This window comes from Cibotium barometz, chromosome 47, assembly GCF_041138505.1.
Source record: "Cibotium barometz isolate CiBa-2024 chromosome 47, ASM4113850v1, whole genome shotgun sequence".
NCBI lineage: Eukaryota > Viridiplantae > Streptophyta > Polypodiopsida > Cyatheales > Cibotiaceae > Cibotium > Cibotium barometz.
This window is the reverse complement of record NC_141092.1, coordinates 10255107-10272015: the sequence shown is the minus strand read 5'-3', so window position 1 is coordinate 10272015 and position 16909 is coordinate 10255107. Positions and strand designations below refer to the sequence as shown.

The 16909-nt window shown below is 48.6% G+C and overlaps 1 protein-coding gene across 1 annotated transcript in view; it reads left to right on the top strand.

The window, feature by feature from the left end:
• ALB1 (ALBINA 1) overlaps positions 1-16909 on the top strand; it is an 80548-nt gene that overhangs the window by 24848 nt on the left and 38791 nt on the right. The window contains exons 7-12 of the mRNA XM_086784425.1: positions 6416-6511; positions 6715-6852; positions 6953-7156; positions 7724-7885; positions 7979-8086; positions 8182-8316. Of these exons, the coding sequence (XP_086640551.1) occupies positions 6416-6511; positions 6715-6852; positions 6953-7156; positions 7724-7885; positions 7979-8086; positions 8182-8316 (843 nt within the window). The remainder of the gene's footprint in view (positions 1-6415; positions 6512-6714; positions 6853-6952; positions 7157-7723; positions 7886-7978; positions 8087-8181; positions 8317-16909) is intronic.

The following is a 16909-nucleotide window of genomic DNA, read 5'->3' as shown; positions in this document are numbered from 1 at the left end:
CTCTAATGACACTATATGCTCTGCATCTGCAAACATAATGTTCCTCACTCTCAACCTCCTCCTGGCATAGTCTGCATATCCTCTTTGCTCTGGGGATCCATGCTGCCCTACCTGCCTCAATCTCAAGTTGGTGTGATGACACTCTAAGCTAGCCAATCGCCACTCGGGCACTGTGAGGCATGTACACATCCATGTATCCAGGTCTCTCTATGAATCCATCCGTTGACTGATCTCTGTAGTATAGCATCTTCGGCGGTAGAGGTTGACCGGGTGTAATCCAAGTATCTTGAGTGTATCGCTGCCATAAATCTTGTCGAAGGACTCTGTTCCTCTCACCGTGAGAGAGCTAGATGTGTGGTGCATGTATATCATACTGGAAAGGTGGCAGGTGATCTATGTCAAGACCATGCTGAGTGAGCCACTGTATCATTTGTGAATACCATGATCTCCTATCTCCACTCTCTGCGAGCTGCTTGGACGCCTCAAAAGCTCTATGTGAGAGTCGATCTGATGGCATATCTCTGATCCTCTGTATGAAGCAGATCATCTGGAAGAGGGCCTCTACTAGCATAGGAGGTGCAGCAAACTCTATCCGGACAATGTCATGTGGGACGGAGGGTTTGCTGCTGATCTTCCGTGAGAGCATGAGAATTTGAGGCCTCTCTATCTGAGACCATGTGGAGGTGGCGAGCCCAGGTGCCCATACTGCTACAGCATACATCAAAGCAGGGGTGACTAGTGTGTCAAACAACCACTCCTTTGTGCGGGCTCCTGGAAGTGTGCCTGGTGATATTGTCTCTCTAGCATGGCCAGAGCTGCATACCCTCGTGTGAGTCTATCCCTGGCTGCCTGTGCCATAGTAAATCTTCCTGGCGGAGTCGTAAATGTAATCCCCAGGTACACATATGAGTCTACCACCTCTACCTGTCCTCCTGCTAGTGTGAAGATGGTCTGAGGTGTGGAAAATCATGGGCCCTGAGGTGTGGAAAATCATGGGCTTGGTTTTCCCAAGGTTCACTGTAAGCCCCCTCTGTGTGCAGAAGTCATCGAGTGCATGGAGATGGTGCTATAGTCCCGTCCGCGACTCAGAGACCAGAATAATATCATCTGCATATAGCATAATGTGGACTGTGGTACCTGAGATGTCTACCCCGTCCCCACCATGAAGTCAGCCACCTCATCGATGTATAGCCCAAATAGTGTAGGAGAGAGGGCATCCTTGCTTCACACCTATGGTGCTAGCAATAACATCAGATAGCCTCTTGGGGCATCGTATGTGCCCGAGGGCCTGCTCATATAAAGCATAGATGCCCCAAACCATCTTTGATGGGATCCCCAATGACTGTAGGCGTTGGAAGAGTCTCTCTCGTGGCATCGTGTCAAATGCTTTGCGGAAATCCACAAAGCAGCAGTATAATCTCTTCTTCTGCACCCTAGCCTGGTCAATCAGACATCTCAGAGTGAATATATGGTCAATAGGGGAGAAAGCTCGTCGGAATCCAGCTTGCCCTGGTGCTCGCAATCCCTCCTTCTGTGCATATGAGCTCAACTCTGCCTCGAGCACTGTGCCATAAAGTTTGGCCAATGTATGACAAATCATGATAGTCCTGTAGTTGTTGGGGTCTAGCATGTCTCCCGCTTTGTGGAGAGGCACGATGGTGTGCATAGTCCACTCAGCTGGTAGGCCCTCCACTAGTGCCCTATTAAAGAGGTGAGCAACAAAGGGTCCCAGTGTGTCAGCTGCAGAAATAAGATGCTCACTCTGTGTACCTGTGTGGTTAGCCGATCTCCCATGCTGTAACTGGCTGATAGCTCTCTATACCATCGAGGCGGTAAAGAAAGTAGAGGTGGTAGGGCGGGACTCTTGTGGTTGTGATATGGGCAGCTGCTGAGGGATATGGTAGAGGCTCTTTGCATATGTGTGCCATGTGTGTGGATCCTCAATCGGGGTACGAGGGCGAGGCTCTCTCATCTTGCGTCATGCAGTTGCTGCATCTTTGCTCATGAGTAGGTGGTATATATCCCAGTATTGTGCCTCCTCATATGCACGCCTCTCACGGCGTGCATATGAGGAGGCTCTTTGCATATGTGTGCCATGTGTGTGGATCCTCAATCGGGGTACGAGGGCGAGGCTCTCTCATCTTGCGTCATGCAGTTGCTGCATCTTTGCTCATGAGTAGGTGGTATATATCCCAGTATTGTGCCTCCTCATATGCACGCCTCTCACGGCGTGTGAGGATCCTCATCTGTCGGCTCGCCTGTCTCTGTGTAATGGTCCCCAATGCTCTCTGGGCACGGAGGTGTCTATATAGCTCTCTGCACTCATCATCATACCACCGATTCTGGGGCATGCTCCCAGATCTATCTCTGTGTGCAATGTGTGTATGATGGGGGAAGCTACGGGTGGCGGCCGTATGTAGTCGAGATGACAGCTGGGTGGTGAGGGTGTCTAGAGGTGACAGGGAATTTATCTGGAATAGCCCGTCATATATACATGATGCTCATATATGTCTGCCAAGTCATGGGTGAAGTAGAAAGTTGTATGCGATGCCTGTGTGGGCTGTGTGGATGCTGGTGTTGAGCTCGCCAGTGACAGTAAGAGGTACGTGTGATTCGCACCAATAGGACAGGTGGGGATGGTGAAAGATGTCACTGCCTGTGTGGTCTCCATGGACCCCATCATGTAGTCCACTGTGCTACCCCCCCGATCGTGGAAAGCATGTTAGTGCTCTTGAATCTTGCCACTGTCTCATCCCGTTATAAATAACGAGATGGTGTCGCGCTCCCAGCTCAAGTAAGTGATGACCATATCTGGTGTTATCCGGCCCCATGTCCTCTGACACCTTGCAAGCTCTCGTGTCCTCAACCTCTAGTGTGTGCATCACCTCGGGGTGTTTGAAATCATAAATGTCGCACTATCGGCTCTGTGTCCGTGCATTGAAGTCCCCCATAAGTTCTTCCCCCAGGTTGGAGTAGTGTATGATCTCATCTGAAAGGGTTGCATATGGTGAATCTCCCAATGGCCCTGTGTCCTCCTCCTCCTCCCCTCTACTCTCCTCCTCTGCTATCATGGCATATCTCGATCCTCTAGGAGAAGTAGCATAGAGTAATGTATAACACCCTGTCTGCTGAGAGCTGCAGTCTAATCCACATGTATCTAGCCTCCTGGTCACGTGCTACCACCTGTAGGTGCTCCTGTAGCTCTTGCTTGAAGAGTACTGCTATACCTCCAGATCCTCTCGATGTGCTCTGCCATGTGGTCCCCCTGTATGTAAACTCCCACTGATAGCCCTCTACTTTGGGTAGCCCCCTCTCTGGGCTCTGGTGCGTCTCTGTAAGTAGTATGATGTCCCGTCCCTCCATGACCTCCTCCATCCTCCCAAGATGTGTCCAAAGTGCTCCATTGCAGTTCCAAACTGCTATGTGTATTTGTGAATTTGGATCCTCCATAGCTGATGTCCCATAGGCCGCTTGGCGCTAATCGGTGGCCTTGCCATCGATGATGACACGGGAAAGGGATCCGCACGGAGGCGAACGCACTAGGCAGTGGTGGGTGGGATTAGGGAGGCGAACGCACGAGGCACTAGCGCACATGCGGGCGGGCAGGGTGTGCGCAGGTGCATGAGGCGAAGGGACTAGCACACAGGCAGGGTGCGCAGGTGCATGCGAAGCGGGGAGGGAGGGAGAGAGAGAGAGAGAGAGGGATCAGCACGGAGGCGAATGCACTAGGCACTAGCGCAAGGGTGGGTGGGATCAGGCAGGAGAAGGCACTAGGCACTAGTGCACAGGCGGGTGGGCAAGGTGTGCGCAGGTGCATGAGGCGAAGGGACTAGCGCACAGTTAGGGTGCGCAGGTGCATGCGAAGTGGGGGGAGAGAGAGAGAGAGAGAGAGAGAGAGAGGGGGATCGGCACGGAGGCGAACGCACTAGGCACTAGCTCACGGGCGGGTGGGGGGGGAGAGAGAGAGAGAGAGAGAGAGAGAGAGGGATCGGCACGGAGGCGAACGCACTAGGCTCTAGTGCAAGGGTGGGTGGGATTAGGGAGGCGAACGCACTAGGCACTAGCTCACGGGCGGGTGGGCAGGGTGTGCGTAGGTGCATGAGGCGAAGGGACTAGCGCACAGGCAGGGTGCGCAGGTGCATGCGAAGTGGGGAGGTGCATGCGAAGCGGGGAGAGAGAGAGAGAGATCAGCACGGAGGCGAACGCACTAGGCACTAGCGCAAGGGTGGTCGGGATCAGGGAGGCGAACGCACTAGGCACTAGCGCACAGGCAGGCGGGCAGGGTGTGCGCAGGTGCATGAGGCGAAGGGACTAGCGCACAGGCAGAGTGCGCAGGTGCATGCGAAGCGGGGAGAGAGAGAGAGAGAGAGAGAAAGGGATCAGCACGGAGTTGAACGCACTAGGCACTAGCGCAAGGGTGGGTGGGAATAGGGAGGCGAACGCACAGGCGGGCGGACAGGGTGTGCGCAGGTGCATGAGGCGAAGGGACTAGCGCACAGTCAGGGTGCGCAGGTGCATGCGAAGCGGGGAGGTGTAGCAAAGCGGGCAGAGAGAGAGAGAGAGAGAAAGGGATCAGCACGCCTTCCTAGCCGAGCAGCCCTTCGAGTCGAAAAGCACCTTTTCGTCTGTATGCAGCCCGACTCCTCTGTTGCTGCCTGACCAGCCCACCAGTTGCTTGGAGATAGCCCACGTGGAGCCAAAAAGCCGCACGCATGCCGTTGTAGCCCGATTTTCTCCAAAAAGTGTCCTCCGTCAAAAATAGCATGGGCTACCCTAAAAAGGCCACGATTCACTTCAAAAGCTTTTTTTTCCTTAATTTTAAACACATGGGGTTTTATTAGTTAAAAAAAAAACTTTTGTCGCTTTGTCCCCTAGTGTGAACATTAAAAAAAAATGTCTTGCTCACCGACCACCATGCCCACACATACACTGCACAAACTCACAGGGTCATGACATAACCCTCCTCTTGAAAAATGGCAAGCGCCCTCGATTGCATTGTGGTGATACAGCAAGACATCCAAAGCGGAACCACACTGATAACGAAGGATGCCCAATACAGTAAGATATCAGCCATGTGATCCAACTAAAAGTGAAAAGGCGGGCGGGCAGGGAGACGGGCAGGATGTGCAAGAGAGAGACGGGCAGGGTGCGCAAGAGAGAGAGAGAGGGGCTGCACACAGAGGGGGCGAATGCAGGCGAACAGAGGAGATGGAGAGAGAGAGAGAGAGAGAGAGAGAGAGAGAGAGAGAGTTTCTGGCAGCGCAAGCACAGCGCGAGCAGGCCAGCACAGCACGAGCACAACAGCGCAGTACAGCAGGGGTGCGCAGTGTAAGCGGGTGGGGTGGGTACGAAGGGCAGCGCCAGCAGGTGCAGCACTGCAAGGGTGCGCAGACCACCAGTGCGAGCAGCCAGAGGGTGTTGAGACCACCAGCACGCACCGTGAGCAGCGAGAGAGCATAGAGGTCACGCCATGGACAGTGCGAGCAGCTAGACGGGGGAGCAGCGAGCGAGAGAGAGAGAGAGAGAGAGAGAGAGAGGAAGATGTATTAACGTCTATTAGAGGCCGAACTCGACCTATGAGACAAATCAATGTACAACTGTCAATGTCTTCTGGATGTCCAGAAAAAAAACGGACAAAATGAACATGAAATAAACTATGAAAGTACTGAGCTAGTGGGGGGTGTGATGGATGGAGCACTACTGCTAGAGGCTCGGTATGCAACCTATATGCGCAGGGTATACAAGAATGCAATGCAGATCTGTCTAGCTCCAACCAGTACCATAATGGGGCGGGCACAGAGAGAGAGAGAGAGAGAGAGAGAGAGAGAGAGAGAGAGAGAGAGAGAAATGAAATGAAATGATATATTAACGTCCTCAAAAGGCCAAAATGACCTATGAGACCAAAAGCTAAAACAATTGGTGGATCTGATACAATGTCTGTGCAAGAAAAGCTAAAACAACTAAACTACTAACTGAAACTGAAACAATAACTATGAGGAAAAGTAAGGTACTAGGAGCTCCTAATGCATAACATCTGGGGAGAAAAACTCCAGCAACAATAGGTAAGCATCATATACATCACTATCCAAAGATGTCTCTCATCGGTCGATGCCGGATATCCTCAATGTCCTCCATGGTGAGTACTCTAACTGGACGTCTCCCATGCCGTGCTAGTATGGTCCTGATCCTCTGTTGTAGTCTCCGCCGGTGTCGAGATGGGCCTCTCACCTTTGCGAAGAGAGAGAGAGAGAGAGAGGCCATGAGGCCTGTGTACATGACCTTTGCATAATATTACGTTCTTACCTTTGCGAAGAGAGAGAGAGAGAGAGAGAGATGTGTACATGACCATATTACATTCCTACCTTTGCGAAGAGAGAGAAAGAGAGAATGCTGACGTTTCTGCTCTTTTTAATAGGGTCACAGAGCGGAGCTATATTCTGTACGAGTTGCAAAAGCTTTGGCAGCACTAGAAGGTCGTGAGAAAGTTGGGGTTGATGATCTTAAGAAGGCCGTGAGTATCAAATATGTCTTCAGCCCTTAATACAAATTGATAATTGGCTAGAATTCATATGGTGACAATTCATGTTCATGTGTGTCAAACGGCAGGCAATGTTCTGTAAGCTCTTTGATAGCTTCCTTATCTGTGCTTGCTCAGGCTTGTCTCTTGAGATGGCTAGGGATGTCTTGATATGCAGTAATAAGATTTCTTTGCAGGTAGAACTTGTTATTTTGCCACGATCTGTTCTACAAGAGATGCCACCGCAAGAGCAACAAAATCAGCCACCCCCTCCACCTCCTCCACCTCAGAGTCAAGATCAGAATGATGAGGAGAAGGAAGAGGAAGAGGAAGAGGTAAGCCAGCTACCTAACAATCGCGAAAAGAAAGGCTTCCAAAGTTTGTGCTTTCCTCAAACTAAAGGTTGTAAGACAATGGGATCACTAACCCTTCCAGGAGGAAGAAGATGATGAGAAAGATGAACAACAAGATCAGCAAATACCAGAAGAGTTTATCTTTGATGCTGAGGGGGGCATGGTAGATCCACAGTTACTTTTTTTCGCTCAGCAAGCTCAAAGACGAAGAGGAAAAGCTGGGCGTGCAAAAAATGTGATATTCTCCGAAGATAGAGGCCGATACATCAAACCCATGCTACCAAAGGTACAGCGTGGGCTTGTAAACAGTCCTCGTTGAGGTTTTTGGGGTACAGGAATGTCTTCATGCTTGAGAATTTGTGTACATTACGAGCTTATTACTGCACGTTGCTTGCATATGTTTTGCTAGTCAGTCTTATGGTCTACTGATTGGATTCTCTGCCTTTTTTTTTCATGGGCATGTAAATAGGTCTTAGAATCCAATCTGATTGGATTCTATGCCTATATACATGTCCACGAAAGTCGGTGACCTTATTCTTTTTGAGTGGAACTAGGCATAATTTTCATAGAAATGATAAAGGGGAATTCAGTGTAAGAAGATGAAGAAAGTGCTGAGAGGTTCTGTTAGATTGAACGATTAATCGCTTCCTGTTTATGTGTAAGGGTGGTTAATTGTTATAAAAGCTTAGCAATAATGTTGCTAAATGTTTTCAGTTTGATGATTAATCTAGTGAAAGATGGTTAAAAATGGGTTTATGGGGTGAAAATGGGCTGAGTGTAGCCATAATTAATCCTTAATTATGCTTACTTAAGTGGTTAATTAGTGGGAAATGGGATTTGTTTTCGGAATCAGGGACCTGTGAGAAGATTAGCAGTTGATGCAACAATGAGAGCGGCGGCTCCTTACCAAAAGTTGAGGAGGCAAAGGGCTGAAGAAAAGGGACAAGTAAGGAAAGTCTTTGTGGAGCAGTCGGACATGCGGGCCAAAAGAATGGCAAGGAAAGCTGGTGCTCTGGTAATTTCGGTGTTTTCGGAATCAAACCTGTTGGTTGAATGTGATGCCAGCCTATTTTGTGAATTTTTAATATGGTATGCAGGTGGCTTGCAGGTGATATTTGTTGTAGATGCAAGTGGGAGCATGGCATTAAATCGCATGAAGAATGCCAAGGGGGCAGCCATGCAACTTCTTGCAGAAAGCTACACAAGTAGAGATCAGGTTTTGTTTCCTTAGCCTACAAGGACCTCTGCCAAGCTCTTTTTGATTTCTCACAGAGCTTTGTTGATTTCTTATCCTCGTCTCTTGCATGACAGGTTGCAATAATTCCTTTCCGAGGTGATGCGGCAGAAGTTCTTCTGCCACCTTCGAGGTCTATTGCCATGGCTAGAAAACGATTGGAGAGGTTGCCTTGTGGAGGTGGATCACCCTTGGCACATGGATTAAGCATGGTTCGTTATTTCCTATTATCATTGAACCCTCTTTAAGTTCGGAAATCCCTTTTGTACAATATTATTGTATTTGCTTGGATTGGTCTATTATGTTGTGCTGCAGTTGTGTTCTCTTAGAGTTAATTCAGAAACTGGTTTTAAAGTGTGTCATGGGTAAAACTGAGCTTGGATTTGTTCCAATCTTACGCTGATATACATATATGTTGTTTGGTTTTTTGTGTTTTTTCTCCTCTTTTTCTGCATGCTAGTTCTCTCTAAGTGGGGTCTCACCACACATCATCAAGGAGGTTATAGAGGGCGAATTACCACTTCTTTCTTATTAGGATTTCGTGGCTCTCTCACAGCAGGGGCAGCACCATTCTACTTAGAGATCTCGAGGTGGGAAACCAGCAGGTGAATCTTAATGATTTCCTCGAGGATGCAATAAAGCTACCAGAACTATACCCTGGGGAAACTGGGACAGCATCACTCTCACAGGACCAAGAAATAAATACCACCTACGGCTTGCTTCTACTAGATCTACTAGATCCAGGACAAGCTTGTGGGCTGATTATCTACAATGGGATGTTGAGATGGCCTAACACAAGGGGCCTTACCTGTCATCCTCATGATGGAGGATTGAACACAGTTGATTATTCTCTGGCTTCCTTGGTCTCAAAAACATCCTCGATTTTAATACCCATCATCCATCTATTGCAGCTTATCGTTTTTTTCCCTCATATGCACAGTGCCAAAAAAGCACAATTATTTTTCTTTGACCATAGCTTGGAGGGTGTTTACTGTATCGTCTGTATGATGCGTTGCACACGATCTATGACTTTCCTACTTTCAAGGATAGTACACTGTACCTTACATGGTCAACCCATCAAGCTGGTCTGAATTCGTTCGCTTAAACTACGAAGTCCAAATCTCCAAAAAAAAGGCTACGGTAAGGGGTGCAAGCTTAAATATGACAAGCTGAATCAGGAGGTTGCAAATGGTGTTTGTTCCAAGCGGAATGAAAGATATTTCTCTGCAAAAAGAAGAGATCTTGCTTGATAAATCATGTGCAATTCTTGATCAATGCTCTTCTTTGTAATGATTCAAGTATATGTTGGAAGGATACTTGCTAAAGTTTGAAAGGCATCTCCTTACACCCTTTGTTTTTCTTTGTTCACCCATGGTAATGTGAGAGACACCATTTTGAGAATCTTCGACAGGCGAGCTAGAGATCATGGCGGGCTATAAACAGATTTTTATTGCTTTTGGGTGGAAGATAAGCTCTATATCTTTCTCGTAAGGCTGTTTGCCACGGCTTTCGCTAGACTTGGTCTCTCTAAATTCCATAGTTCTATTGACAAGGCCAAAGAGCGGCTAGAGCCAAGCAACTACAGAACCGTCATGGTGAGGCCGATAAATAAGATCTACATTCACACTTTCTTTTCTCAAGATCCTGCCAATCAGTTGACGATGTCGATGCCCACTTGGCATTCAAGATACTGCACAGCCCTGCCGTGAGATAACCATCTGAACTCGTCAACTGGGTGCCAAGCCGGGCTGGGAGTGCTTCTAACCTGAAAGCCACATGACTTTTGCCAGTTGATCCTCGCCCCAAAACTCCTCAACTGCTGCCACAAAAAAGCGGTGGAGGTTCCCTTTTACCCCGTCAGGTATGGGTCTCCACTGTCAGTTCTCCAGGCGGTCACCACCCTCTTTTGGAATAAGGCATATCAGACCCTTGGATATGTGCTCGGGGAGTAAGCCTGTCTTCATTACCTCATTGAAAGCAGCCCGAAAGCCTACTCCCACGAGACCATCCTTTCCTGGGCACTCTCTCCAGTGCGGCTGCAAGCTCCATGTCAGAGAATGAAGAATCCAAGTGTGTCCGCAGGTGCTCCACGAGACACAAGGCTGAACATGCCACCAAACTCGCTGGCAAGCTGCCTCTCTCTGGGGAAATTGTAAAAGGTCGAGGACACCTCCCAGATTTGCAGAGGCTCTGATGCAATAGATCTCTGTCGGGCCAGCGAATAGCTCGAATCCCCTCCAGTCGAAAGTGGGGTCCTGGGGTCCCCTCCCGTCCTGAAGTGGGGTCCCCTGCCTGGGTCCAGAAAGAAGCCTGTGAAGGTATCTGTACTCAATCTGCTGCTCCTCCAGGCTCTCCAGTGAGATGCGGGCTGCCTCCATCCGGGCGTGATCACAAGGACTCTCCAGGGTCTGCTCCTGAAGCCGCTCTACAGAGAGCCTAAGCTACATCGGAGGCTCCTCTCCTGCTCTCCGAATGCCCTGAGCCTCTCCTGGGCAGATGTCTGAGGAAGGAGCTAGTCTCTAGCAGTGCGGCATCCAGGTTGGTCAATGCCTATCTAAGAGAAAAACTGTGGTATGTCGGATCTCCTCAATCCGGGCGGAGATGGATGGGTCCTGAAACTGGTAGTCTGGAATCCTTGTTGAGTGCTGGCTGTCTGCCTGGCTTGGCTCGATGAAGGTGAGAATCACTGGCGCATGGTCAGAGAATGTCGTGCCGGCGAGGATGCCAATCATGCCTCCTTGCTGCAGCCCCATTCGTCCACATAGAAACGGTCAAGACGAGAAAGAGTGGGTCTCTTGGCCGGTCGGAGCGGGAGAAGGTGAGGCTGCCCTGAGTGCGGCCTAACTCAGAAAGATGCTAGGTGTCGTGGCCACTGATGTGGAAGAGAAGCTCCTCCCAAGTGGCGCCATTGGGGCCAGCGATGGTCAGGACGGGATACAAGAAGGCTAGAGATGACGATAGTCTGTTGTGAGGATGAGGCTGCTAGATGGCGGGACATGATCTCCTGAATCCGGGGCTGATAAGCTGGAGAGAGAAATGAAATGAAATGAAATGTTATATTAACGTCTTCAAAAGGCCAAAATGACATACGAGACCAAAATGTTACATCATGTTCATGTAATACACCATCATGGTACTGAAAGTAAAGCTAAAAGAAAATATCTGTGAAAAAAACAAAGAGCCTCAAGCTCTCGCATCAGCCAAGAATATCTCGCATAGGGCGCTGCAACATGGTACCCAATGTAGTGAGGCTGACAGGGTGGGAGAAAGTCCTGCGGTGGTGGGAAATGATGGATTTGATCCTCCTGAGGGGACGTGAGCATGGGTGGCGGTCACTATGTTGGGGCGCTGGGCTTTGCATAGCTCGGTGGCTCTGTCTAGTGTCACTCCTTTCGACCAGGAGAGAGTGTACTAAAGACCCAATGGGCCCATGAGACCAAAGTGATACAATAATGTCCATGTCATATCTCATCATGGAGCAGAAAATAGAATAGAACAAAACAAAACTCTCTCACTGGAGTGATACAAAAATGTCCATGGAAATCTCATCATGGAATACACGAAACACGGAACACGAAACGCGAGAGGAACATCAGCCCCCAGTAGATGGTATACCACTCTTCAATATCAAGCATGGGGCTTATGAGTATGGACAAGAGGTCTCCCTCAACTACGTCACACAGAAAGGTAGCCTGGTGTGATGAGGGTGTGTCAAAAATCCAACCCCTTGTCTTGGGCCCCTGGAAATGTGCATAGAAGCACTGCCACTCAAGTAAGCTCAAGGTTGCATATCCCCGTGTCACTCTGATATGTGGTGTGGGAACCATGGTGAAGTGTGGGCCACTGAAAGTGACACTAAGGTAGACATAGGACTACACAATCTCCACACAGGATCTCCCAATATGTGAAGCTCTATCTGGATGTGAAGGGACGAGAGGTATTGAAGACCATTACCTTGGTTAACAGTGAGGTCTTGTGAGTGCAAAATCCTGGAAGACATCCAAATGTCTTTGAAGCCCCTTGGCTGAATTTGAGAGGAAGACAATGTCATCTGCCTAGAATAGTAGGGGGATCAGTATGCCTACAAGTGTGGAATCAGTGTGGATTCAGAGAAAGAAAGAAAGAAAGGACAATGTCGTCTGCCTAGAGTACTAGGGGACTCAGTATGCTTGCTAGTGCGGAATCAGAGAAAGAAAGGAAGATATACTAACATTTGCAAGAGACTGCAAGGATCTATAAGACCTAAAGTTACAATGAATCCATGGGTAACTGAATCATAGAATAACAAACTGAAGATGAAACTAGAACTAAACTTAAACTGTGCTATCACTGTCAAAATTGTCAAAGAAAGCCCTATGTGCTACACCTAGGCTCAACTGTAAAAGTGCAATACATCCTCATAAATAGCGATACAATCCATGGGGGCAATAAGTGTGTGGCAGAGTCAAGTGTCAGGGGTGGTCGCTAACAGGGCAATAGGTTCCATATCTGTAACTGTGTACTGGCTCTTTATGTCCACAGTTCGGGGTTATGCACTCTGATATCGCTGAAGGATCTCCCAAAGCTAGAGCTAGCGGGGGGGATGGTACTCTCGGTCTTCTCTGTCGTAGCCGTCTGGATCTCTGGATCTGAGTAGCTTTGAGTAGTCCTGCCGGTGAGGTATTGAAGACTATATGACCTTGGTTTTTCCAAGGTTAACGGTGAGGTCCCTCTGCTCGCAAAAATCTCGCAATGCCTCTAGGTGCTTCTGCAGCCCCTCTTTGGAGCTAGACATTAGCACCATGTCATCTGCATAGAGTAGTATAGGCACCAACATGTCTCCAAGTATAGCCCCAACCCCTCCCAATCTGTCAAACAAAGTCGGCAACAAAGGGCATCCTTGCCAATGTTGCTCGTGATCATATTAGACATACCTCCAGGTGCCCTCACCCTCCTTGTCACTGACTCATATAATGCCATCACTCCCGAGATGATCTGCTCTAGAAATCCCAATATTTGTAATCAGTGAAAGAGGTGAGCACGGGGGATTGTGTCAAAGCTTTGTGGAAGTCCACAAAGCAACAGAAAATCTTGCTCTTTCTTGCCTTGGCCTTCTCGATCATGGTTCTCAGTGTGAAAATGTGATCCAGAGAGGACTAAGGCCTTCGAAAACCAGCCTGCCCTCTTGCTCTCATGCCTTGCTTCTCGGCAAAAGAACCCACCCCAGTTGCTAGGACTGTGTCATAAAGTTTTGACATCACGTGGCCGATCATGATAGTGCGGTAGTTGTTTGGGTCTAGGGGGTCTCGGGCTTTGTGAATTTGGATGATGTTGGCTGTTTAAGATGGGGGGAAACCTTCACAAAGGGCACAGTTAAAGATCTCAGCCAAGAAAGGGGCAAGTGTATCACATGCATCTATGACGTGCTCCGCTACAAGATCCTCATGGTCCCTACACTTCCCAGTTTGGAGCTGATGTAGGGCCTTGGCTACATGTTGACGTGTGAAGAGGCTAGGTGACATGGGGCGGGCAGGCTGTGGGGTGGTAAAAGCTTGTGTGCTCTGCTTCCGTATCATGGGGTCTTCAATGGGTGTAGGCGGCCTATGTTCCCTCAAAACATCTCATCCCAGCTTGCTATTGGAGCTCAAAAGACTGCGGTAAAGTGTTCCTCATTTCCATGAGAAACCTCCTTCTTACGGCACATGAGGCATTGTGACATCTGGTGGTCTTGCGTCTCTGTAATCTGCCCCATGTTTTGTTGTTCTCGGAGGTCCCTATGGGCTGCCTTGCACTCTTCGGCATACCAACTGTGGTTGGGCAAAGAATGTAATGGTGGCTTAGGGTGTGGAGTGGCGGGTGGTTGGGAAGGAGATCTGGAAGTTGTGAGGTGATGTGGGATAACGGGGCTGAGAGGTTTACGTTTGAGAGGTGATAGTAAAGGTTGGAGCCACATCTGCATCATGATCAAAATGGACTTTGGTATAGTGACTGATGGGTTTAGGGTAGGGCTTCTTTGGGAAGGAGCCGGCTGTGGAGAAGGTTAGGCAAACATGATTAGCCCCCAAGGGTTTGGGTGGGATGTGAAAGGTGAGGATATCTAATATCAAACCTAGTGTGCCCATTAAATAATCAATGGTACTCGATCCGCCTTTGTGTGGAAAGCAAGTCAGTCCCCCAGAGGATGGCCATCTAGTGAGACCGTTGTAAATGATGAAGCTAGGTGCTGCCCCCAGCTCCAAAAAGAATATCCCATAAGCTTTAATGGCCACGTCATCCATAGAACACCTCCGATACCCCATCTCCTTGTGTCCAGTTCCTGTAAGATGATGTGGTTCCTCAAAGTCAAAGAGATTGACCTGTGCATTCTCTGTCGTGGCACTGAAGTCCCACACAAGTAGTACCTGCCCTTGAGTTGCAAACTCTAGGATGTCTGTGTTCAATGCTAAGTATGGTGATTGGACATCTGTAGGAGCAAACCTCTAAGTGTCTTGAGGAAAATAACACATTGCTATGTAGGCCACCCTGGCATTCTCCTTATGGAGTTTAGCCACATGTATCTACCCTCTCATGGCTCTGGTGTGTCTGTGTAAAGATGACCTCTCTATTTGTAAATGACTCTGAGAAGCTTCTTGGATCAGACCACAAGGTGCCATTGCAATTCCATACCGCCATATCCAAGATTCCTTTGGTCCCATAGACCTTGCACCCTTATTTGGGGTCTCGGATGATCACTCTCCCATCTCTCTAGGCAGCCCATTTTCCTTCAGCCCGGGCTTTCTTTACCTCTATCATGCCTGTCTTCTTATGCTGGATTAGTGTAACGTCATCCTTAAGATACACCTTGTGTTCCGTGACCTCCTTGAGCTCCCTCCTTTTCTGCATGAAATCCCTCTTTTTTTGTGCATCCCCAAACTTCACGATAAGAGGCTTTTCTTTGGATGTATCCTTGCCCACCCTCCAAGCATTTATGTGTCACCAACCTGGACATTTCCCAGTATGAAAGGGGTTTGGTGGACTCTTGATATCACTAGCTTGGACATTTCCCAGTGTGAAAGGGGTCTGGTGGACTCCAGGATGTCTAAATATTTGGAAAGTATAAGCTTTGGGAATGGGGGATTATCCTGGAATACATAGGACCACACTCCTAAAATTTAGGAGAGTTGCTATGTTTGGCTCGACTCCGATGGAAATTCTGTTCGCGTCATTACATCTGGAATTGAGCAGATACCAAGAGTTGCCAAAGTACCTATGACAAATGGGCTACTAGTTGGGATATTTTTAGAGGTAAAGATTATGGGAGAACCCATCTCTTAGATTGGGACATGTGCTAAGAAAGTGGATCAAGTGGCCTCACACTTGTCACTTCAGCTATTGTGTGGCTCTTCACTTGTCATTATAGCCTTCTCTGGCCATTTTAGCTCATGGGAGGCTCAAATCTTTAAATTGGAGTCCTCTCTCTTCATTTGGAGGAGGCTCTTGTTGGGGTAAAGGCATTATGCCCACCCTTATAGTGTGTACAAGCCCATAAGTTATAGTACATAGTACACTTAGTACTTTTAATGTACTAAGTGCACTATGTGTACTAGTGCAATATACATGTGTGATAGGGGAGTCACACACTCAATGCTTGAGTTGACTTATCCCCACAACTCTCTCTCTCTCTCTCCCTTGTCTCTCTGTGTATGTCTCCCACATGAATCTCTAACCCTAATTAACTCTCCCATTCAACTGGTATAAGAGCAGGAGGGGAGTTTGCACAGACTCAAAGCGCAGAAACGTGCACAATGGTAATCGATGCCTGTTAGATCTTCTTGCGCATTTGTCTGTCTGTGTCGGGCATTTCGTCTGAGGGCCACCATGAGGCCTCTGCCAGCGGGTGAGGAGTTTTTCCTGGATGCTTCGCAATGTTGGGGCAATCGGCTTAGGAAGATAGCAAGCAGGCGTGTGTAGCGCAAGCCACTGATTGAATCGGAGTGCAGCGGCGTACCCATTCGCACGTAGCAAGCGTAAGTCTGTGTGAGCGTTGAACGCTGGGCGTCCATACTCAGCGAGCGAATACGTCTATGAGTCAGCGCACAGGCGGGCGTCCATTGAATACTAGGCAAGCGAGCCTTTGATGGTAACCAGCAGCACTTCTCGCCACTGGCCAGTCTTACGCAGCGCATAAGCGCCATGGTGCAGTACTGTTCCACGTATCCAACGCATCAGCGACTAAAGTCCTGTTCGTGAGAAATAAGCCATCGCCAGTTGTACAGTCGATGCATTCCAGCAACTCACCTGTGCCCCACTGTAGAAGCCTGACGAGCAGCAGCAGCATCATCGTGCAGCACTCTTTCTGCAGCAGCATCAGCAAACCCCCCTTTCCTGCAACAAAAAAAAAAAGAAAATTATCAGTTTGGTCGTGGAAAGTGGAAGATTAGAAAGGGCTCATTGGTTGTTGCCAGAGGCTCTAAGGTGGACACTCTTTATTTCATGCATGCAGGTGTTTGTCACCATGCTAATGTAAATGCAACCGAGCTACCGGAAATTTCTATGTGGCATAGCCGGTTGGGACACATGAGTGTCAAGGGAATGGAGCAATTGTCTCGTTTGGGTTACTTGCCTTCTCTAAAGTTTTCAAGTTTTCAGTTTTGTGAGCATTGTATATATGGTAGGTGTCAGGCGTTTTTTTGAGTGGTATTTCGGGCTCGTGTACATACGAATGCATGGCGTGTGTGAAGGTTTTGGGTTTGAGGGCGTTGCCAGATGTTCTGGGTGGATGCTTTTGGTTTTGGGCTGGTTGCAGGCCTGTTCGGTAAGAGGATCGTGGGTTGCATTTGGAATGAG